Consider the following 24,379-nt stretch of genomic DNA (forward strand, 5'->3'; position numbering starts at 1 on the left):
TTATTGTTGGAAATTCATTGGCTTTTTGATTACTGGGCATTAGCTTGCCTTTGGCCATTCCACAGGCTTTGCGCCCTGCCACTCACAAACTTCTTCATCGTGGTGAAGATGGGATCACTTGGGCCTGCCAATAGATCTTGTCCATCAGTGTCAGCCTGGTGGGGGATGCAGAAAAACCAGGAGCCAAGCTGGTCCTAACATGAACGGTATCTGAATCTGTGACTCTAGACAAGTGATGGCTCTTTTCCAGGTCTGCTTTTTCACCTGTAAACCAAGGATGCTAGCCTAGAAGATGTAAGAGGCCTTTTAACTCTAATAATCGCCAGTTTTTCAATATAATTCATAAATCAAAGTCTTGGCATTTGGAGTAAAATTAAGGGACAAAGTCTTGCTATGTGGAGCTCTTCCACCTGAGCAAACACTACGCCCACAAAGTAGAAATTCCCAGTGGCAATGCAAACAACAGGACCACCCTTGGAGTGGGAGAGATGAGGTTAAAGAATTCATTGGGAGAGAGACCTCTTTTCTCAGCAGCAAATAACGCTACCACTGCCAGATTAGAGGATCGTTAAAACCAAAGTTAAAACACACAGAGAGATGGGGAGGCATAAAATTGGCATTTACATACAACTTTAGAATCTCATCAAGAAACTAAATTACCATGGTGGATAAGATACAATAACTACTCTTTTGAGTACTAATCAGTCTCATTGCTATTTCATGGTAATAAAACTAGGGGGTATTAGGAAGCAAGGTCATTTACACATGAAAGTTGACTTGGCTGAATATAAAATGCTTTTAGATGGGTCTCCATTGTTTTCTGACTGTAGTAGTACAAAGAGGTCAGAAGTCAGCCTGGTATTTGTTCTTCCATCAACAACTTGTTTGGGGTTGGGGGTGGTATTTCCTGTGTGGATACTTGCAGCACTTCTTCTTCTTCTCCTTTTTTTTTTCGGTCTTTGTAACTAAAAAATGTGGTCAATATGTGTCTAGGTGTGGGTGTTTTAAAATTGATTTTACCTGGAATTTGTGAGCCCAGTCAATCTATAGACTCCAGTCTTTTTCCAGCCTGAAAATGTTTTCTTCAATAAAGTCATTATCACTTATTTCTGTTGTTCTGGTTTCTTGATTAGTAATACTGTTAAGTCTTAAACTGAATTCCCATTCTTTATATTAATCAGAATCTATCACTTTTCTTAGTTAACTATTTATTTTCATTTGTCATGTCTAACTCTATGCTCTTTTCCTCTCAAGGTTCACCTCCAAATCAACGTTTCCATTTTCTACACTGTCAATTTTGCTTCTTTCCACCTCCATGAGGGATTTTAATTCTTTGATTGCATTTTTTTTTTTTTTTGCCATCCATTCTTATCACATCTCTCTTTGTATCTTGTCTTCCTAACTTTTCATCTTACCTCTGCGTGTGGTTTTCTGTAATTCATAGACCATGTCCTCCTGCAATCCAAGATGTTTTTAAAATTTTCTTTTGTTTCCTGTAGTAAAACTGTTTCACAGGGGGAATTTGGCAAACTGGTGATGCCCTTGGAATAGTCACCATACACTTGATAGTTTACAAATGTGTCAGCATGTAAATTTGTGTTTCATTCTCATATACCCCAACATCTTACACTGGAAGGAAAGGCAAGTCTTTATTTTCCAAGGTCTTGGCTCTTTTAGCCCCAAAGTGGTGCTAACAGCTCCTTCATGTTCCAGGAGCCTCTGGAGAAACTGCTTCCATAAAGTGTTTGGGAATTCTGGGCCCTCCCAAGAAGGGGCCAGTACTGTCCAAGAGTGGGAGGAGCTCCAGCCTGGTACTTCTGTGGATTTACAGAAAGATCCACCCCAGAAAGGGGGTAAATCCCCAGAGTCTGTGACCTGTGGGACTGAAGTTTCTGCAGGTGGTAGGACACCCCATCTGAGTGCAACATTCTGGAAGAGGCTTCTCTCTGGGGGTGCATGAGCTTCCTGTCAGGCCTGCCAAGTGGGCATCACCAAAGCCTGCCTTGAGCAGTAGCTCCAGTGGGTGGTGAGGACCTGACCTGCACAGAGGCTGGGCTGCAGAAGGAGCAGCGCTAAGGGCTGTAACCACAGAGTCAAGGAACAAAGGACCTGTTCCCAGTTGCATGAGCCACATAAGCCAATTGACATTAAGCTTCTTGCTGGCCTTAGTAGGTGGAGGGTTAAGATCCAGATTTCACTGTATTTAGAATAATCAAGAAATGTGACTTTTTTGCACTTGGGTTTTGTGGAGCAAGTCATCCTGATTACACATAAATGTTGTTCCAGGAAATCCTCAGAATAACCCTACCAAGCAGGCATTAGTATTCCCATTTTGCAGATCTGGAAACAGAGGCACAAAGTTGGCGGGTAATTTCCCCCACGTCCACAGCTCATTGTGGCAGAGTCAGCATACTCGTCCAAGACCACCAGGTGACTGAGATCTTACCCTACACTTCATTATCTCTAGGGCATGAGGGTTATGTGAGTCTTCAGCTTTTTGTCTTTCTCCCTAGGAATTTCAGCAGGAAGTTAAATCAGAAACTTCCTCACTTATTTTGCAATCGGTTCCTTCTTTTCATAAACCATGTCTTGGGATTGTCCTTAAAAACTGATAAACAGTGCTGATTTATAAGAGGGGAGAATGACAAATAGAATTGCTTATTTACTAATCTTACAAAATTATAAGAGAGAAATTTCTAGATTTTATAAACTCAGGAGGAATACTTTTAAAAAGGAGGAAGGAAGAAAAAAGAATAAGGGTTAAACTCAGGGAAGAAAGGATAAGTTAGTTCTCTTTTTGGAGCAAAGGGCCACAACTAAAATAAGAGACAAACGACCCCCCACTTGGGAGGATTTTGCATTTGAAAATGACGAAAGAATTAACAGAAAGAAAATGGGAACGCTGCCAAATATCTTTGTTAAGGCTGAATATATGGTTATAGCAATCTCTAAGGTTTAGACGGAAATAATGGCAAAGTTTGGCTTTGTATATTTTATAGTCCTGGCTATCTACCAAGTAAGACTCATACTAATAGTGAGTTATCAGGTTGTTGTTTTTGGTGAAGAATAATTGTATAACAAACTCGAGTAGCCTTTATAACAAATGCGCTATTGTCCTGTGCATTTTATTATATAGTAGGTGAAATAACCTCATTAGACAACGGCTGCCCCTCTGCCCTCTGAGATGCGTGTCTCCTCAGGCACACAAGCCAGGCGAGATGCAGTGAAGGAATTATCTCAACGTGTGTGACCTCCTAGTTTTAACTGCTCCATTTCCAACTCCAAAATAGCCTGTGGCTCTGCATGGAGAAATCTTTAAGATGAGTTTTGAGAAGGAAGAATGCAGTCTTTAAGTCGTGATTCCCTAGAGGATATCAAATAATCATGAGGAAAACCATGAAGTCAGTTCACTTCTGACTCTAAATTTCAAAGAAAAAGAGGAGTAACAGAAAATCAAAGGCTGATGGAAAACATAGTGGTGTACACTTAGGACTCATTGTACATAAATACTTAGTTTGTTTTCCTTCATCTTTCAAGCGAATCGTTGCTTTCTTAATATAAATATATATCATTGCATGGTTGTAAGTATGATCCAGGCAGTTTTGTAAATATCAGGATGGAACCAGCTGAAATTGCTTATACATACTCTGAAGTGCTTGCAGTATCAGAGTCATTTGATTCCAGAGGCATGCAAGAGAAACATCCCAGACCTAACGCGCAAGGCATGCAATAGCCAAGTGGTTAGTTACAGTCCTAAAAGCAGCTTGACATATTTTTTTGCCTCACAAAAATGCAGGCCACTTGTCATGAAGTTCTGCATGCAATTTTGCTATGCCTTGCATTATATGTATATAAAGTTACAGGTTTAAATATAATTTATGACCACACTAGTCATGAACAGAGGATGAATAAGCAAAGAATATAAATATATACTGGTTCTGCCTAATGGTATTTAAACCTTTGGCAAGGTGGTATTCCCTGGTTTCTAGCCTCTCCACCTTCTCCCTGACCAGCCATCACTTAATACCATTTAAGTCGACAATATGGGTTAAGAAGTCCTTATTCATAATACAAATTGGCTGTGTACTTTGAGATTCAAAGCTAAAGCACTAGATAAGGTGTGCCGCTATTTTTACCCAGGCATACAGTAAATGATTCATTCGTAAAAATTCTGATAGGGCTATTTTGCAAGATGAGATATAATTTTCCCCAAGTCCACAAACCAAGACCTTATTGAGATTATTTAACTTAATTTTCCCCAGTAGCAAGAACGAAAGGTCAATACTAACCTTTCTAAAAGGTTAGTATTCAAATCTGGCAATATGCATCCAGCCTGAAGAATATCTATACTCTGTAGGAAATAGCCAGGAATGTGGACAAAATTTAAATATGAAGATGCTTATTGAAGTATTATTTGGTGCAAAAGTAATTTTGGTTTTTGCTGTTGCCTTTAATGGCAAAAACAGCAATTACTTTTGCACCAACCTAACATATTTACAATAAAGAAAATTTGGGAAGAAAAATCTAAGTGTCCCACAATAAGAAAATAGTTAAATAAATTATGATCTCTCTATGTGAAAGAATATTATGCAGCCATTAAAAAGCATATGTCAGGAAAACTATAATACTAATATACTCAAAGTGAGAAACAGTCATGAATAAAAATCAAGATATTAAACTATATATACACACTGTGATTCAGATAATATAATGTTTATGCACAGACTAAACACTGAAAGAAAATACAGTGAATTATATTGGTAGTTATCATTGGGTAGCACTAATTCTATTTTCATCTTTATATTTTTCTGTATTTTCCACAATGTCTAATACTAATACAATGACTCTGAACAACTTGGGTTCGAACTGCATAGGTCCACTTACATTTGGATTTTCTCCTGCCTCTGCCACTCGTGAGACGGCAAGACCAACCCCTTCACTTCCTTCTCCTTCTCAGCCTACTGAAAGTGAAGACAACCAAGATGAACACCTTTATGATGATCCATTTCCACTTAATGAATATTTAATATATTTTCTTTCTTTCTTTTTTGAGACAGAGTCTTGTTCTGTCACCAAAGCTGGAGTGCAGTGGTGCCATCATGGCTCACTGCAGCCTTGACGTCTCCAGGCTCACGTGATCCCCCTACCTCAGCCTCCTGAGTAGCTGGGATTACAGGTGCACACCACCATGCCTGGCTAATTTTTGTATTTTTTGTAGATACACAGTTTCACCATGTTGTCCAGGCTGGTCTTGAACTCCTGGGCTCAATTAATCTCCCCACTTTGGGCGTCCCAAAGTGCTGGGATTATAGGCATGAGCCACCATACCTAGCCAACATATTTTCTCTTCCTTATGATTTCCTTAAGATTTTCTTTTCTCCAGCTTACTTTATTGTAAAACTACAGCAGCGAATACATATAACATACAAAATATGTTTAATTGACTGTTGATATTATTGGTAAGACTTCAGGTTGACAGCAGGCTATTGTAGTGAAGTTTTTGGCGAGTCAAAGTTATATGTCGATTTTCAACTGCACAGGAGGTTGGTGCCCCTAGCCCCCACATTGTTCAAGAGTCAACTGTAATCATAAAAAAGAATAAACAACACAAATTAAAGAAAATATATCACGCTCACACAAAGCACTGCACAAAGTATGAAGTTGTAGAATAAAATCAGTTGTGTAGTCACATAGCTTTCAAACAAGTGATCCATTTATCAACCTCACTGAGGAACTCAAAAGCCCTCAACGGTAAGAAAAAATGCCCTAATGGGCTCTAGGAGCTTTGGTGTGTAAAATACTCAAGATCTTCTCATAAGCTGAGGACACATTATCTGCAGACAGAGGCTCATAGAGTTCCTTTGTAAGTATTCCTCTGCCTGTCCCCATAAAACATGACCTTGCAAGTCAACGTCAGTCAAATCTGAAAGAGGGGCAGGGGGCCCCAGGTAACATAATGCGCCAGAACACGTCTGCGGCTCTGACAGGTGCAAACAACTCCACTCGGCTAAATATAAATTGACTTGGGCAGTTTGGAAGCAGTCTTTCCCACTTGCTATTCTGATCAAGCAAAAGAATGTTCTCTTCTTTAGTTCTGACTCCCAAGTCTGGTTATTTTTATTTAGATTAATTTTGCAATCATTTTCATTCAACAAGAAGCAAGTTAGAAGTCAAAAAAAATTAAAAAAAAAGATTTCTTTTCCAAAATCTCCGATGAGAATAGGACTAGGTTTGAGCTGTTTTCAAAATGCATTAAGTTGAGAAGGAGGTAAAACATTTGCAATCCTTTTTAAAACTTTCTGGATGAGCAGAAAGCTGATGTGAACACACGTATAAAGGAACATTGTTTAATATTTAAGCCAGAAAGAGGACCTAACTTTTAATCAGCAGAGTGGAAATTCCTTGGGTACTTACCGAACTCTGCCTCTTTGCCGATTCCTGCCATGATCCCTGACATGACCCTTTAACTCTAACTCCTCCTGCAGGATCCCAATGGTCACATCTATAGGATCATCCTCTGGTCATCCCCATTCCCTACCCACTCTGCTGCTAAACACACAGGGTCTTCCTCTTAACTCCCCTAACACAGAGACTTACCTTAACATACATTTATCCCAAATCAATATTTTTTTTTAGCCTATGAGCTTCTCAGGGGTAAAATTATATTTCACCTATTTTTCCACGTTCAGCATCCTGGCTTAAGGAGGTTCCTTAGTAATATGTTGTTGAATAAATAAATACATGAATGAATGAAGAGAGGACTGAAGAAGCCACACATGAGCGTAAATGCAAGGAAAAAGATGGACAGTGCTACCGCTAATAGCCATCAAAAAGAACAGTTTATGGAAGAATAATAATTTACTATGCTTAGCCACTGCTGTTTTCTGGTTTCACTTTTTTTTTTTTTTTTTTTTGGTTGGGGGAGGAGGGTTATTAAATAAAATTAAAGCTGAAACCCAATGCCAGATATAATAGAAAGAACTTGGTGTGCACTGACTGATGCACTAAGCATTGAAATTTTCCATTTTCACTTTCTCTCTTTGTTGCCATAAAATGAGAGGGTGAGGCAAGATCATGTCTGAGGGTGGGTCCAGCTCTCAGGTTCTGGAGCTCTGGACTGCTGGGTCTCCTGCTGAAGCCATCCTCTGAGCTTGCATCTCAGCTCTATCCTGATGGCAAAGACTGTGTTCTTTTCAAACTCATAGATGCCACCCTTCTACCTACTAAGGCTGTGGTGTGCCACAACTAAGTTTAACCCCTCTCTCCTGGTCTGAAATAGTCATCTAAACCACAGGGGAAATTATTGACCATGGTTTCCTAGATCTATGCAAGAAAAATGCTTCCAAACCCTAATGCCACAAAGCTGTATTTACTTGTCCCAACTCTTTCCCGGTGTGGTTCGGATTACCCTTTGCCTGCATATATTTTGCAATACCCGTTGGCTCTTCATCTTTGCCCACTTCTCCAGCATGCTCACTACACCTGAGAAACTTAGCCAGTACTTGGCTTAAAAATCTTCAACCTACTCATCACCTAACAAGAGAGGGTTTAAAGTTGGCAGAGGGAATATTGCACAGAAACGCTATTTGCCAACCACCTACCAATAGCTGATTTCACAGGTGGTCCCTTATCAGACCTGCCCATCAGAAAAGAAGGAAGAAGATTAATGATCACCCTTTAGACACCACGACTCCCTCCGGGGAAGCTCTCTATAGAGCTAAAGGCTTATATTGGATTATCGTCACCGATTACTGTTTTAGGCTTTCATTCCTAGTAAAATTGGAAGTTGAGCCTATATCCCTAAGAGTAGAAATTCCCAAATGCCATATTCAACATAATGAGTTTTCAGAAAGTTAAATACATCCAATGGGAAAGACTGGCCTTTATATCCTTCCTGCATTTTGTTCTTATTGCTATTAAAGAGTACTTTAAAAAATAAAAATAAAAGGATAGTAATAGAAGACGGTACGGTTTGTTTATTTTCATGTCTTTCTTGGCAGTTTAAAAAGTTGGCAATCCTATAACAATTTCTAATTTTTTTTCTAAAACTTTACTGGTTATTCAAATTAGAAAACTGGTAGCCTTATGCCTAAAGTGGCTAGTTCAGATCAAGTTACATGTAAACTGAAGAAAGGAAGAGTCTCTGATTCAAACTCTTTAAGGTTATCATTTTTTTCTTTTTCTTTTTCTAAGATCATTTTCTATAGATCTCAAGGTGCATAATATATATTACGGAGGCCCTGTAGATTTAGGTAGTGATTATAACCGATTCAAGTCAGGAAATTTCTTCTAAAGTATACCTACCTGTGAAACCCTCCATATCTGGGGCGCTCTGTGCCACGGGTGTCAGACTTTTGCAAAAGCCCTGTCATTCTAACGGGACGCTCTCCTGTAGGAAGTTGCCCCCTGGCGCTCGTCCTCGGGCTTCTGATGAAACGGCGACCCACCACCCCCTTCCCAGACCCTGGCCCGCAGCCGGATCACTCCGGGCGCGCTGCCGATCACGTGGCGAAGCGATGCTCCCCAGCGCCGTGGCTGCGCGCCCATTGGTCGGCGGCTGGAGTCCCGGGCGCGCCCATTGGCTGCGGGGGGCGTTCACGTGGAAGGGGGCCTGGGATGGAACCCGGGGTCCCGAGAGGTGGCCGGAAAGTTAAAGGGGGCAGCGCGGCCGAGGGGATCTCGAGTCCCGGGTGACTGCTGGAGGGAGGAGGTGAGCGCGCAGCTCTCGCGCACGACGAACGTGGCCGCCCGCGGGGGGCGCGAACCGGAGCCCAGAGCCCAGCTCCTGCAGTCACGCCCGCTGTCCCTGTTCCCCCAATGCGGATGCTGCCGCGGGCTGGAGCGTCTGCCTTCGGGACTTATGAGCTGAACCCGGTACGTAGCTCCCCAAGCCTCGAGTCCGAGGGAAGGGCTGGGGACAACAAGGCGAGGGCGTGCAGCGGGGACCCGTTTGGGTTCCTGTCACCTACATTTTCACTGTGCGACTTGCACTGGCACACGGGGGCTGGAACTCTCTAGGGAGCTGGTTCCAGGGAGCAGTTGCTTCAGCGTGGAGAGGGCGATCCAGGGACCGCAGCTGGGAAGCGCCTCCCGGGCCCACGTGCTCCACCGCGCTGCTGGGCCCGGCTGCGACCGTGACCCGGGAGCTGCGGCTGCGGGGGCTGATCCCTTTGCCACCTGTTGTTCTGGCTTCGAACCTAGCACAAGTTCCCAGCCCCGGATCCCGAGAGGTCTGGAGACGTCTCCAAAGTTGGGTAGTGGGGTTTGGAGCTTAAGGACAAGCCGCTTCGTATCTCTCCGGGCCTTAGTTTCCCTATAAAACGCGAGGAAATACACTTGGTAGGCTCTCAGGCCACCGAGGGCGACGGCACCTAGCACGATCCCCGTCCTGGGCGGGCGGAGGCCAGGCGGCCGCGCGGGGGTGCTGGTGTCGCGCTGCTTGCTCCGGCCGGGGTTGCCCCTTTGCCGGCCCCGCCCGGGTGCGATAACGGGCTCCTCCTCCTCGTCGTCTTCCTCCCCCCGCCGACATCTCCGGGAACCCAGCCCAGGCCCTGCCTCCCGGACACAGCGACGCTCACGTAGTCGCCCTTGCCACAACCCTGCGGGCTCTCCGATGCGGCGAGCGAGCTGGGGAGGGGGCTTCTCCGCGGCCCAAAAGGTGGGTGCAGCGCGAGGCCAAGGAGGCTTGTAGGGAGGTTGGAGGCGGAGTGCAGCCCTGGCCAAACTGGACGGAGGGGACAGGGTCGGAGAGTAACTTGTGGGATCCTCCAGCCTGGAGAGCACTGGCCTGTTCCTGCCTCTCTTTGGAATCCAGAAAAAGGGGTGTGGAAGGCACAGTAGCTGCAAAAGAGGGAGTGGGGGCCGGTAATGACTTACTGGAAGATTTGGGGCCTGTCAGAGCATTGTTTTCTGAAAAAGAGGAGAAAACAGAGGAAAGACTGGACTTGGGAACTTGGAGACTTGGAAGGTGTTGGAACCTGTGGTCTGAGTGGCGGGGGCCTGCCTGGGAGACCCAGGGTGCAGCAAAAGAGACAATTAGAGCTTTGGTCTGCGAGGAAGAGGAGGAGAGGAGGAAATGTTTCCTTGGGCAGAGTTGTCCAGGAGCCAAAACTAAAGTGAAGACAGCTGGAGGACTTACCACAAAAGTACAGTTGAGGTATTTAGGGAAAAAAGTTAGTGGGAAGAAAAGCGGCACCAGGGGTGGGTTGCAACATACAATGTCAGCGCCAGCAGGGACCTTGGAGGGGGACCTCAAGCCCAGAGCAGCTGAGTGACTCACTCAAGTAGAAAAGCAAGGTGTGGGCATTCTTAGCCTAGTGCCCTGTTTTCCCTCGTACGTTTTTAGACGGCAGGGTCTGTGTCATTTGAACTTGCCTCTTTCCTAGAATATGCAACCGCGTTCACAAATATCAGTCTCCAAGATGCTTTGGATGATGAGGACAGGATCAAGGGGTACAAGTAGCCTTTAAGACTGTGAATAGGCCTCCATGGTCTGAGTACAAAGGGGAAAGATATGCACTCTCTTCATGCTGGATCAGTGAAACCTTTTGGAAGGGAACACAGAATTGTTGGAGGGAGGTAGATGGCCATGTCTTTAAAAATGAAAATTATAACCTGGTTGTGAATCTTTACTGAATGCAGTTTGGCAGCTTTCAGTGTTCCTGGTGGGTTGCTTGTACATCTGATTTGTTTGGTTTTGTTTGTTTGTTTTGAGACGGGGTGTCGCTCTGTTGCCCAGGCTGGAGTGCAGTGGCGCCATCTCTGGCTCACTGTAAGCTCCGCCTCCCGGGTTCACACCATTCTCCTGCCTCAGCCTCCCGACTAACTGGGACTACAGGCGCCCGCCACCACGCCCAGCTAATTTTTATTTGTATTTTTAGTAGAGACGGGGTTTCACCGTGTTAGCCAGGATGGTCTCGATCTCCTGACCTCGTGATCTGCCCGCCTCAGCCTCCCAAAGTGCTCGGATTACAGGCGTAAGCCACCACGCCCGGACTTTTTTTGCCTTTTTTTTTTTTTTTTTTTTTGAGACGTAGTCTCGCTCTGTCGCCCGGGCTGGAGTGCAGTGGCGCCATCTCGGCTCACTGCAAGCTCCGCCTCCCGGGTTCGCGCCATTCTCCTGCCTCAGCCTCCCGAGTAGCTGGGACTACAGGCGCCCACCATCACGCCTGGCTAATTTTTTTTTGTATTTTTAGTAGAGACGGGGTTTCACTGTGTTCGCCAGGATGGTCTCCATCTCCTGACCTCGTGATCTGCCCGCCTCGGCCTCCCAAAGTGCTGGGATTACAGGCGTGAGCCATCACACCCGGCCTTTTTGTCTTTTCTTGTCAGAAGAGAGAGAGAGAGAGAATGAGAGAATGGAGGGGATAATGTCGTGGCCCTGATACAAAAAAGATTTCCTCCCTATGAAAGGTACAGCCAGAAAGTCAGTAGCTCAGCTGCCTGAAACCGTGAAGGTCATGGCTTTATTTTCTGTGCAGGTCTGTAGTTACCACCATGGCCGTCTAACCTTGGCCAGCTGTCTTGAGAAGGTGTGTTGTCATGAGTGGAACAGAGAAAGCATTTATGCAAAACTATCTCCATGATCTGTTAGGGTTTGCCCTGTCTCAGCCATGAACACTGAAATCTACCCTCAAGCATGGCCCAGTCCCTCACCAGGGAAACTGATCCCTGAACTCTGAGGCATCTCTATGGAAGCAAGTGTTTGAGAATTCATACCTACCTGGGAGCAGCACTCATACACTCTTATTCCTATCCTGCAACTGGTATCAGATCCTGAGTCCTGCTCTCATGGTTCAAATGTATGTCCATAACTTCTGGTTCTTTTTTTTTCCCCCTGGCCAACTTTGGTGACTCATATTCCCTGGCCTGGGAAAAGGACAGAGCTGGAGCAGCCAGAGAGTCTGTCAGGAGAGGAGGCTGGGCTGCAGCCTGGTGCTTCCTGTGTTGGAACCGATCATTTTCATGTCATTTGTAAAAGAAGCACCTGTCCAGCTGCCTTCTTTTCAGGAACTTAATATTACCTTGCACATCTCAGTTGCTAGGAGTACTTCTGCATGGCGGCAGCCATCCCTGTCACGGTCCGCTGGGGAGTTCCTGAGCAGGTCAGGAAAGCCTACACCAAACCAGCACTTTGGTGTGCTGATTCTTGGAGAATGACCGGGTAAATAAAATCTGGAAGCTATCTGTGGGACAGGCAAGCTGATTGACAGTCGAGTCATACCCCAGATTGAGGCCACACAGGTTAATGTCCTCACCTGCAGTTATGGTGACACACAAAGTGAAGGGATTCTAGACTGGGGTTGCTTGTGCAATGTCCCTGGGGTAGTAGTCCTGCTGGTAACTCTTGGGCCATCATAACCTCACTTTTGCCTTTCATGGAAGAATCTGGCAATAGCAGTTTGGCTCCTTTAAGTGCCAGCAGCATTGTTTAATTAGCTCTGGCTCTGACTAGAGCCTGGCCTCCCCAAGCCGGACTTCTGCTTGTTCTTACAGCTTGGTGATAAAAGGGATCTCAGGGGCAAATTTATGCCACTGGGTTGAAACAGTGAAACTCTACCAAGGTCTTCAGCTAAGTCTCTTCAGCCTGCAGGATTAGAACTTGGAACATTGGCTCTAGTGGGCTGTGTGTAGATTCTTTGATTGATCCTTTTGCTTTGGCTGTTTCCACAATATCTTGAGAGTTTCCAAGCCTTTTTCTAACATGCAGAAAAGCACGTAGGAGGTTGGTTTGCAGGCTTGTTGGAAGTGCAAAGAGAACTTGCAGATGACCTGTGCTGACTCAGTTGAGGAGGAAGCTGTGAAGAGGAACCCCTCCTCCCTCAGTTCGCACCCAGATTTTTCAGGATGGGTAGAGTGGGGGGCACTGGGATGCCAGATATAGCCTCTTGTTTGGTTTTCGTACTTGTTTAAAAACAAGGCTGGGCACGGTGGCTCATGCCTATAATCCTAGCACTGTGGGAGGCTGAGGGGAGCAGACCATGAGGTCAGGAGTTCGAGACCAGCCTGACATGGTGAAACCCCATCTCTATTAAAAATACAAAAATTAGCTGGGAGTGGTGGTGCGCGCCTGTAATCCCAGGGGTGGTGGCACAAGTAGTCCCAGCTACTTGGGAGGCTGACGCAGGAGAATCGCTTGAACCCGGATGGCAGAGGTTGCAGTGAGCTGAGATTGCGCCACAGCACTCCAGCCTGGGCAACAGAGCAAGACTCCATCTCGAAAAAAAAAATTAAAAATAAGACAAAACAAAACAAAAACACTACCTGTGTTACAGTTAGAGCTGAGGGTATAATTCCAGCACAGTTTTGCTAAGGACAAGAATAACTAAAATTTAGATATTTTGTAAGTATAGGATTTTTTTTTTACGTTGAACCTGTTAGTCAATCTGTTGAACCTCTGCAAACCTACCTTGCCTAATTCAGTCAGAACTTTCCTTTCCAGAACACTTACATGGCTATAAGAACAGATAATTGAAAGCAAATTTGCCCTTAAACTTTTCACTAGATTGATTTTCTTAAAGGGGAAACAGTGAGACAGATATCCTTTAAAATGAATGTTTAAGCACCTGCATTCTGGCCATAAGTTATTGTTTTATTTGGTTCTGAATATGTGTATTTCTCTGACTGGCCATCTGTAAGGGTTTCTTGCGTCCCAGGGAAGTTCTGTACTTTTGGAAAAATGGGGTCAAATCTGATATGTATTCCTCCGTTCACCTTTTTTCTTTACATGTTTGGTTAATCACAATCAGAAGGTGAAAATGAGAGATTATTTATAGAACTGAACCAGTGGCCCCAGCTCTTTACAGAAGACACTTGGCATATTGCCTGTCACTTCTCAGGGGTGGCCATGGCTGCTCGAGAGTGAGCTCCCCAACACATCATCACACACCTACACCTGTGCCATAAGGAGGGGAGATAGATTGAGGGGAGATAGGTTTGGGGACTCATCCAGATCCTGTGTTCTGTGATTCTCAGACTTGAGATTTGAACCCTAATTTTGTCACTCATTTCCTTAATTTGGTCCATTGAAACTGTCAAATCAAAATATAAATTTGCCATGGTAATTAGAATGATAAAAAGTGCTCAGACTTTGGGAGGCTGAAGCGGGAGGACTGCTTGAGCTCAGGAGTTTGAGACCAACCTGGGCAACATGGTGAAACCCTGCCTCTATAAAAATTGAAAAATTAGCTGGGCATGGAGGTGCACACCTGTAGTTCCAGCTACTTTGGAGGCTGAGGTGGGAGGATTGCTTGGAGTTTGAGGTTCCAGTGAGCTATGATTGCACCACTGCACTCCAGCCTGGGCAACACAGCAAGAGCCTGTCTCACACACAAAAAGTGCTCAGCTTTAGTGAGGCAGTAGTGATGGGATGGGTTTTTGGCATATCATAAAATATTTGAGGATTTTTTTTAGGTTCATTTTGTTCTGATGATAGAAGCAATATTATTTTAGAAGATATAAGATAATACAAAAGCAGAAATTCCTGAAATCTTGTCACCTAGGTATTCTGATTTTAAATATATATCTCTAGTCTTTTTTCTCTGCATTTACATAATACAGTTGATCCTTGAACAACATGGGGTCTAGGGGAGCCTAGCCCCCACACAGTCAAAAATCCACATATAACTTTTGATTCCCCAAAACCTTCACTTCTAACAGCTTACTGTTGACCAGAGTCTTACCAATAACATCAACAGTCGATTAACACATATTTTGTATTTTATTTGTAACATATACTGTATTCTTATAGTAAAGTAAACTAAAGGAAAGAAAATGTTAAGAAAATCATAGGAAAGAGAAAATGTATTTACTATTCATTAAATGGATGTGGGTCATCATAAAGGTCTTCATTCTCATCCTCTTCACATTGAGTAGGCTGAGGAGGAGGAAGAGGAGGAGAAGGGGTTGGTCTTGCTGTCTCAGGGGCGGCAGAGGCAGAAGAGAATCTGAGCATAAGTGGACCCACAAAGTTCAAACTCATGTCATTGAAGTGACAACGGCATTTTTCCCCACAAGTCTAGTTTCTACCTACAATTTTATCTTCTCTCTCTCTCTCTATATATATATATAGACATAAATATAAATATATAATAATTTTTTTCATTTCATTTGAATCTTTTTTAAAATAATGGCTTTAATGATGATATAAAATTACATCACATGGGCTGGACATGGTGGCTCCCGCCTGCAATCCCAGCACTTTGGGAGGCCGAGGTGGGGGGATCACCTGAGGTCAGGAGTTTGAGACCAGCTTGGCCAACATGGTGAAACCCTGTCTCTACTAAAAATACAAAAATTAGCTGGGCGTGGTGGCAGACTCCTGTAATCCCAGCTACTCGAAAGGCTAAGGCAGGAGAATCACTTGAACCTGGGAGGTGCAGGTTCCAGTGAACCGAGATTGTGCCATTGCACTCCAGCCTGGGTGACACGAGTGAAACTCTGTCTCAAAAAAGGAAAAAATAATAACAATAAAAATAAAAGTACATCGCATGGATATGGTACATTTAATTTAACCAGGTACCTGTTAATGTTCATCTAGGTTATTTTGTCATCTTTTTTCCCCCTATAATGTGGCATTGAACATTTTAGTACCTTAATCTCTATGTGTTTTTAATTCTTTACTTAGGATAAATGTCTCTATGTGATATTAGGATAAAAAATGATTAAAAAATTAGAAAGATTGTGCCAATTTTAACTAATGAAAATGTTTGCATCGGCTGGGCACGGTGGCTCATACCTATAAATCCCAGCATTTTGGGAGGCCAACGTGGGAGGATTGCTTGAGTCCAGGAATTCAAGACTGGTCCAAGCAACACAGTGAGACCTCGTCTCTACAAAAAATATTTTTAAAAAATTAGCTGGACATGGTGGCTCGTGCCTGTGGTCCTAGCTACTCGGGAGGCTGAGGTGGGAGGACCGCTTGAGCCCAGGAGGTGGAGGCTGCCATAAGCCATGTTCATACCACTTCACTCCAGCCTAGGTGACAGAGTAAGACCCAGTCTCAAAAAAAAAAAAAAAAAAAAAAGAAAGAAAAAGCTTGCATTATCTTTTCAATTTTTTTCCTAATTCAATAAATAAAAGACATTGTTTTTCATCTAAATTTCTTAAATTAATAATAAGGTTGAACATTTTGCATATTTATAGGCCACTTTAAAAATTTTTTTCATGAATTTTCTATTCATGTTCTTTGCTTATTTTTCTATGCGGAATATTTGACTTTATTATTGCTTTGTAAGAACACTTTACATATTAAGGTATTAGCTCTGCTGCTATGCTTATTGTAAAATATTTTCACAGTTTGTCTTTAGTCTTTTTTTGTTTTACTTATCGTTTTTACTTATAGAAAATATAGTTTTTGTTAACTCAGATTTATCCTCTTTCAGCATGATTCTCTTTGCTTTTTATTCTTATAGAGCCAATTTTTTACCTGTGGAAAAAACAAATATTCACCTATGTTAAAGGCTTAAGAATACGAAATTGCTGATTGTTTTTATTTTATTTATTTTTATTTTTTGAGACAGAGTCTTGCTCTGTGGCCCAGGCTGGAGTGTGTGATCTCTGCACACTGCAACCTCCGCCTCCCAGGTTCAAGCAATTATGCTGTCTCAGCCTACAGAGCAGCTGGGACTACAGGTGCATGCCACCATGCCTGGCTAATTTTTGTAATTTTAGTAGAGACGGGATTTCACCATATTGGTCAGGCTGGTCTCAAACCCCTGACCTCAGATGAACCACCTGCCCAGCCTCCCAAAGTGCTGGGATTACAGGCGTGAGCCACCGCCCAGGCCTGCTGGTTCTTTTTAAAAGAATGGTATACTGACATTTGAAAACCTACCATAAGCTTAATGAAAGCAGGTTTGTGTCTATCTTCACTATTGAATCCCAGTATCTTGCTTGATGCCTGGCATATAGGAAACACCCAATCCCTATTTGTGGGATGGATCCATTTCTTTTTATCAGATTATAGCAAATATAAAGCCACAATGAGATGTCACGTCATACCCGTTAGGATGGCTATTTTCAAAAAGACCAAAGAAAATAAGTATTGGCAAAGATGTGGAGAAAAGGGAACCCTTGTCTCCTGCTGGTGGGAATGTAAATTAGTACAGCCATTATGGAAAATAGTAGGGAGGCTCCTCAAAAAACCATAACTAGAACTACTATATGACCCGGCAATCCCACTGCAGGACATATATCCAAAGGAATTGAAGTCAGTGTATCGGACAGTTATCTGTACTCTTACGTTCATTGCAGCGTTATTCACTAAGCCAAGATACGGAATCAACGTAAGTGCCCATCATTGGATGAGTGAATAAAGAAAACATGGCATATAAACACAGTGGAATACCATTCCACCTGAAAAAAGGAAATCCTGTCATTTGTGCCAACGTGGATGAACCTGGAGGATGTTAAGTGAATAAGTCAGGCACAAAATGACAAATACAGCATGATCTCACTTATATGTGGAATCTGAAAAAGTCAAACTCACAGAAACAGAGAGTACAATGGTGGCTACCAGAAACTGAGGGTAGAAGGGCTGGAGAGGTATCCTTTGGCCAAAGGATACAAAATTTCAGGTAGACGGGGGGAATAAATTCAAGAGATCTAATGTACAATATGGTTCCTATACTTGGTAATGATATGTTATATATTTGAAAATTGCTGAGAGTGGATTTTAAGTGTTCTCATTGCAAAAAAAGTGTGATATAATGCATGTTAAATAGCTCAATTTAGCCATTCCACAATGTATACATATATGGAAACATGTTGTACACCGTAAGAATATACAATTTTTAATTCTCAATTAATAAAGTGTGGGCAGAGAGGTTCACACCTGTAATCCTAGCACTTTGGGAGGCCAAGGCAGGAGGACGGATTGAGCCAGGAGTGTGAGACCAGCCTGGGCAACATAGCTAGTCTTGTCTGTACAAAAAATTTTTAAAATTAGCCAAGCATGATGACTTGCACCTGTGGTCCCACTTACTTGGGAGGCTGAGGTGGGAGGATCATTTGAGCCTGGGAGGTGGAGGCTGCAGTAAGCTGTGATCACGCCACTGTGCTCCAGCCTGGGTGCAGAGCGAGACCCTGTCTCTAAAAATACGTAAATAAATAGGGTCCCTCAAGACAGCTATCTGTGGAAGACACCTTTTTAGTCAAATAGGTTTGGGAAATTTTAAAACAGTATATGCCCTTTTGATTATCCTCTGTGGCACATTCGCCAACGGAAGGCCCCAAGAAATGCTGACCAAAAAACCTGTGCATTTAGTTTTAAAACTAGTGGGTTTCACACTCTTTTGTTTGTTTTAACCTTGAATCACCCCCCGCCCCCCACCGCATCTCGTCCCCCCACAACATAATCTTCCCTCAAACGCGTGTTGTGCTCGACCACACCGGAGTTAATCCTGACCTGTCACCGTGTGGCCATAGATAAAAGGAAACATTGTTTGCCGGTCCCTGCTGGAATGATGCCTTTACACATCTGTCCGATCTGATTGCTCTGCTGTTTTCTTCTCTTCCCTTTCCAGGGTTCTAGCCTGTTCATCTAGCCCCATGATGGCTGTGGACATCGAGTACAGATACAACTGCATGGCTCCTTCCTTGCGCCGAGAGAGGTTTGCCTTTAAGATCTCGCCAAAGCCCAGCAAACCGCTGAGGCCTTGTATTCAGCTGAGCAGCAAGAATGAAGCCAGTGGAATGGTGGCCCCAGCTGTCCAGGAGAAGAAGGTGAAAAAGCGGGTGTCCTTCGCAGACAACCAAGGGCTGGCCCTGACAATGGTCAAAGTGTTCTCAGAATTCGATGACCCGCTAGATATCCCATTCAACATCACCGAGCTCCTAGACAACATTGTGAGCTTGACGACAGCAGAGAGCGAGAGCTTTGTTCTGGATTTTTCCCAGCCCTCTGCAGATTACTTAGACTTTAGAAATCGACTTCAGGCCGACCACGTCTGCCTTGAGAACTGTGTGCTCAAGGACAAGGCCATTGCAGGCACTGTGAAGGTTCAGAACCTCGCATTTGAGAAGACCGTGAAAATAAGGATGACGTTCGACACCTGGAAGAGCTACACAGACTTTCCCTGTCAGTACGTGAAGGACACTTATGCCGGTTCAGACAGGGACACGTTCTCCTTCGACATCAGCTTGCCTGAGAAGATTCAGTCTTATGAAAGAATGGAGTTTGCTGTGTACTACGAGTGCAATGGACAGACGTACTGGGACAGCAACAGAGGCAAGAACTATAGGATCATCCGGGCTGAGTTAAAATCTACCCAGGGAACGACCAAGCCCCACAGTGGACCGGATTTGGGAATATCCTTTGACCAGTTTGGAAGCCCTCGGTGTTCCTATGGTCTGTTTCCAGAGTGGCCAAGTTACTTAGGATATGAAAAGCTAGGGCCCTACTACTAGTGACTGCAGGTGACAGGGTGTGGCGGAGCTGCCGCAGACAAGCCTAGCTCTGCTCACTGTGCAGTGGAGATGGAAGGCCAGGGAGGAGCAAAGTGGAACTTCCTTGAGGCCCAGTTTGGGAAAATAAAGGATCCTCTTCACTTCTTTCTTAAACCAGCAAATCCAGCCAGGTTCAGATTACACAACCAGTGTCTCACTCAAAGGAGCAGTGGTGGCTGGCGCGCTTTCACACTGTGGCAGCCACGAGGGTCTGTGCACGTCTGTGCTGGAAAGGGTATAGATGGGAATCAAGCCTATGCCAGTGCTGATGAAGCTGGAGGAGTCTCTCCTCTGCTCTCCACTGAGATGTGGGACATCAGTCGCCAAAAGCCGCTCAGCCCCAGCCACCTCGCATCAGACCCTCACTGTTCATCGTGTTCATCTTTGGGTGCTCTCTGCCAGCCAGGCCTTTCCTGCAAGCTGCTGTGCTTCCCCGTCCACGTGTATCTCTGTGCTGTGACACACTGACCTGACGCACATTTCCAATGCAGCTGCAGAAGAGAAATGGGATTGGCTCATGTTTTCTGCAAGTTCATCTTTTGCATTTTATGTTCTTCCACAATTGATCTGACGTTCAGGAAAAGATAATAAAGGCAAATTAGTTAGTGGCTGAGACAGGCATTTCCTCCCCCGCTTCTTGGCCCCACAGATATATTCCAGCGGAGAGCAACACACTAGTCATCAAAACCCACTGGCTCCTGTGCGGTGTCACGGATTGCAGGGTTCTGACAAGGCAGGACATGAGTGGGGACACTTTCAGCTTCTCCTCTTGCCTTCTAGGGGGAGCTTTCTAAGTCCCCACATTTACCCTGAGTCACCGGAAAAATCTGATTTTTCCCCGGAGAGCTCAATGACTTTAACGTGCTTGGCTGGTTTGTCTCGTTCTTTATGAAAGAATTTTGGGGCCGGGCGTGGTGGCTCATGCCTGTAATCCCAGCACTTTGGGAGGCCAAGGCGGGCGGATCACAAGGTCAGGAGATCGAGACCATCCTGGCTAACACGGTGAAACCCTGTCTCTACTAAAAATACAAAAAAATTAGCTGGGGGTGGTGGCCAGCGCCTGTAGTCCCAGCTACTCGGGAGGCTGAGGCAGGAGAATGGCGTGAACCCGGGAGGCGGAGCTTGCAGTGAACCGAGATCACACCACTGCTTTCCAGCCTGGGCGACAGGGCGAGACTCCGTCTCAAAAAGAAGAAAAGAGAATTTTGAATCTCCTTTCCCGAAGAGTCATCTTTTCTGCTGTGTTTAGGACATTTGATTTGCATATCTAATATCTCCTCAAAACCCTCAGAAAATAGTTTTATCTTGACTGTGATTTACAGTATCTAGAACACTTTACCAGCACCCAGGGACACGGACTTGGGTGTTCTTATTTATGGTGTGTATGTAAAGAGATAGGGGAGAAAAACCTCACCCAAGTTCTTATACGTTATTTTAAATGTTTGCCAACTCTGAAATTTCAGAGATTCATTGTTCTTAACCATATTGGACTAAAGTCTGTTGGTTAGTGCTGTTGTAAAAGAGACCTCCGGGGCCGAGCGTGGTGGCTCATGCCTGTCATCCCCGCACTTTGGGAAGCTAAGGCAGGCAGATCACCTGAGGTCAGGCGTTCAAGACCAGCCTGGCCAGCATGGTGAAACCTCGTCTGTACTAAAAATACAAAATTTAGCTGAGTGTGGTGGCAGGCGCCTGTAATCCAGCTACTTGGGAGGCTGAGGCAGGAGAATCACTTGAAACCAGAAGGTGGAGGTTGCAGTGAGCCGAGATCACATCACTGCATTCCAGCCTGAGCAACAGAGTGAAACTGTGTCTCAAAAAAGAGAGAGACTTCTGGGACAATCATTATCAGATAGGCCCCAAACCTGTGATTTTTCTTGGGCAAGATTGGTGTTTACTTAGGGGTGCTTTAAAAATATATTTTTACAAGTATATTTGTAGGAAGTTTTTTTTTTTTCTATTTTTGTTTGTTTTTGGAGTTTGGTTAAATAACTTTTTTATTTTCTGTTTTGCCTGATCTTACTGAAGTGAAGTTTTCCTAAGGCAAGCAAGAAGAGGAGTGGAAGCACAGTTGCCTGGATTTGGAGGCACAGCTGTCAGGCTTTTCAAGCTAAGAGCCTTGTGCTTGGATTTTCCAGATTAATTTGAAAAGACCTCCCATTTGTGGCTTTGTACATAACCAACAGACAGATATTGAGTGCCTTGGCTCCTAGAGTTTTGTGGTTGGGTTAGGTTGTTTTTGTTGTTGTTTTGTTTTGTTTTTGTTTTCATTTCTGAAGTTTAAGATGCCTTGACTTTTTAAATGCTCTTAAGGCTATTCGATGTAATTCTTATTCCTAAAACTGGCTGTTCTTAGCCTGAAATCTAATGCTTTGTTTTTTGTACCTCTCCCAGGTTGGTAACACTCTAGGATTACATGATAATATAATTTTAGGGGAAATCACATTTTTACCTTCTGCTGTTACTGGGCAGAACCACGTTTTATGTAAACATACCAGACATCGGGTAACAGACAGTACTTTAAATGTTATAAATTTGGTGATCAGAACTATTAATAGCATAAATTGAACTCAAATGGAAAGAAAACTGATTTCATGTAGGTCCTGAATTTTGCTTTGCATTAAGAAGCACCCTCCCCACAATGCAGGAAAGGCACGGAGTGCACTGTCATTGACATGTTACCTGACTAAGGATCATTCTGTGTTCATAAGAAAAAGGCCTGAAGTGACTCTGTTTAATAAAGTCAGTTTAATTTTATCTAATAATGATCTTAAGACATTCCCATGTCAAAATTTGATATATGGTAATTCAGTGATAACTATCTCTTCTAAAGCAGCCGTAAACCCTCCCCACTACCCGTCTTTCTCCCAGCTCACCCCAGCTTTTTTTGCTGGGGGTGCTGGATGCAAGCCCCCAGCCAGCACACCTGGGATGCTCACCCTGCCGCACAGTTCAGAAAGCAAGTCCTCACCTGCTTGCAAAGACCCTTCTTCTCCAATAAAAGACTCTACTTGCCTGAGTTTCCTCATCAGGGCTGTCATTCAGTGATGTATGGGGGTCTGAAGAATACCGCCTTCTGTTTACCACTCGCTCCTCTGCTACCCTCCTGCCGCAAACAGTCTTTTTCCTTTTGGCCCAGTTCTGTCCCGTGAAATTCTCAGAAGGCCTCAGGAGCTGCACTGATGTATTCTCTCCTTGTTTGATAGTTCATCATCAGTAGATAAGCCTACACACTTCAGAGGGTGACAGGTTTCTTACTTGGAGACTTCACTGCACCTTGACTTGTAGATTTGCCTTCAGATAGCTCTTGGTTATGGTAACAAGAGGCCCCCAAGTCCCAGAATCTTTCCCAGGTTGCCCCAGAAAGACCAGCCACCTATCACAGGTGTAGTTGTGTGGGAATAGGGAAGCAACTTCATTTTTGTTTTATATTTATTCCCTCAAGTGCCCTGAGGAGCATTTGCAAACTGGGTACAACAAATAAGCTGGATTATACAAAGATATTTAATAAATAAGCTTTCAGTATCTATTGGAAGACATGAAGCATTTGAGTGGGTTTCTTTATTTAAAAAATTATTCTACTGGAGCTGGCGAGAAATAATGGAGCCGTGCAGTTCTCCAGAAATTAAAACAATGTCAGAGTCAATGGTAGAATTTAATTTACCTTTAAGATCTCATTTTAATGGTGGCAAAATTATACATTTTTAGAAGATGTAAATTTGGAACTGTTAGGAGATGGCTCTGTGGTTTTGATCTTTTCAAACCATTTTCTTTTTGCAAAAAGGCATTAGTTGTAGTCACATGGACATTCAATGGGCCATATATGCTTATCAATCAAAAAAGTGTTCATTTTTTTGGAACTGCCCATTTTCTGGATCTTCCCTCAATGGATAGGGGATGAAAACCTTGGTTGCCTTTTATTTGTTTCCTCTTCTAAAATTTCTCACCTGAATGTAGTCCTGGGAGAGTCCCGATCACGTCTCTCCTGACATGTTCACTGAAATCGGAGACAAGAAGTTACATGGATAATGGGATCTTGCAGGGTCACACAAAGACAATTTGGCAGCTTATCTTAATTTCCTGCAGTGAGACAACACATCTGGAACTGGGAAGGACAGCTGTTGTTACGGGCAGTTTTTCCTGGTCATGGTTGTAAAGCTCTGCAACCCACATTGTAAAGTCGTGAATGTTTTCAGTCTTGTTGACGAGTTTTTAGAGACTGCTGGACCTCTGAGGGCTTTGAGAGTGCAGCTGTGATGATGTTTCACTTTTACTTCAATGTGAATGTAGAACCAAGGACTCATCTTCATTTTATACCTAAAAGTGCCTTGTCAAGAAATTTCTGCATATTTTAAAAGATAAATATTTTTGTACACAGAGTTCAAGGGGAAATGCACTTTAAAAATCCCAAGAATGGATGTTCTTTGTGTGGTATGAGAGGTTGGTTTGTATCTCAAAAGCAAAAATGTAATAAAGGAAGACAAAACAAAACTGAAACTGTCCTTCTATTCTTAGAGCCAGAGTAAGTGCAGAAACATTTCAGATCGATATATCTCCACATGTAGATCTTAGGTTTCCAAAGAAAAAGCTCACAGTCAATGGCTGAGTTACAGGTGCAAGGCAGACAGGAGATAATTGCTTTAGCATGGCTGAGAAGGTAAGTGCTAGGGAAGAGATACAGGAGCTAGTGTTATTCTGCGCTCATTTTTAATGATCCTAGGTCATAGGCATTCTTACCCTGTCGTTTGCACTTGAAGTGCAGTGCAGACAGATGTATTCAAACAAAAGCAGGAAAACTATAAATGGCTATCATAGCTTTTAACTGCTTGAGCAAACAAACTGTAAGCAGCAAAACAAAACAGCCCCCGATAGGTAGTGGATAGTCACCCTAAGTGAGATTTCCAGAGCTGCTTTTTTCCGAAGTTCAGGACAAGAT

The 24,379-nt window shown here is 43.7% G+C and overlaps 2 protein-coding genes across 3 annotated transcripts; one reads left to right on the plus strand and one right to left on the minus strand.

Annotated features, from left to right (window-relative positions):
* Nucleotides 1–928: 928 nt before the first annotated feature.
* On the minus strand, nt 929–12,221 carry LOC112134663 (uncharacterized). Its single transcript, XM_063726380.1, has 4 exons — nt 12,024–12,221; nt 8,305–9,840; nt 4,885–4,961; nt 929–3,364 (listed from the first exon to the last, which is right to left on the minus strand). The coding sequence occupies exons 1-2, from the start codon at nt 12,219–12,221 to the stop codon at nt 8,974–8,976; spliced, it is 1,065 nt and encodes a 354-aa protein (XP_063582450.1). The 3' UTR covers nt 929–3,364; nt 4,885–4,961; nt 8,305–8,973.
* On the plus strand, nt 8,768–23,934 carry PPP1R3B (protein phosphatase 1 regulatory subunit 3B). Of its 2 annotated transcripts, none has more exons than XM_024251430.3 (2): nt 8,768–8,874; nt 18,525–23,934. In XM_024251430.3, exon 2 carries the CDS (start codon nt 18,550–18,552, stop codon nt 19,405–19,407), a length of 858 nt encoding a protein of 285 aa, XP_024107198.1. In that variant the 5' UTR covers nt 8,768–8,874; nt 18,525–18,549; the 3' UTR covers nt 19,408–23,934. The 2 variants fall into 2 exon arrangements, with proteins under 2 accessions (XP_024107198.1, XP_009241818.1); XM_009243543.4 differs by lacking the exon at nt 8,768–8,874 and adding an exon at nt 9,368–9,658.
* The last annotated feature ends 445 nt before the right edge of the window (nt 23,935–24,379 follow it).

This window comes from Pongo abelii, chromosome 7 (assembly GCF_028885655.2).
Source record: "Pongo abelii isolate AG06213 chromosome 7, NHGRI_mPonAbe1-v2.0_pri, whole genome shotgun sequence".
Lineage (NCBI taxonomy): Eukaryota > Metazoa > Chordata > Mammalia > Primates > Hominidae > Pongo > Pongo abelii.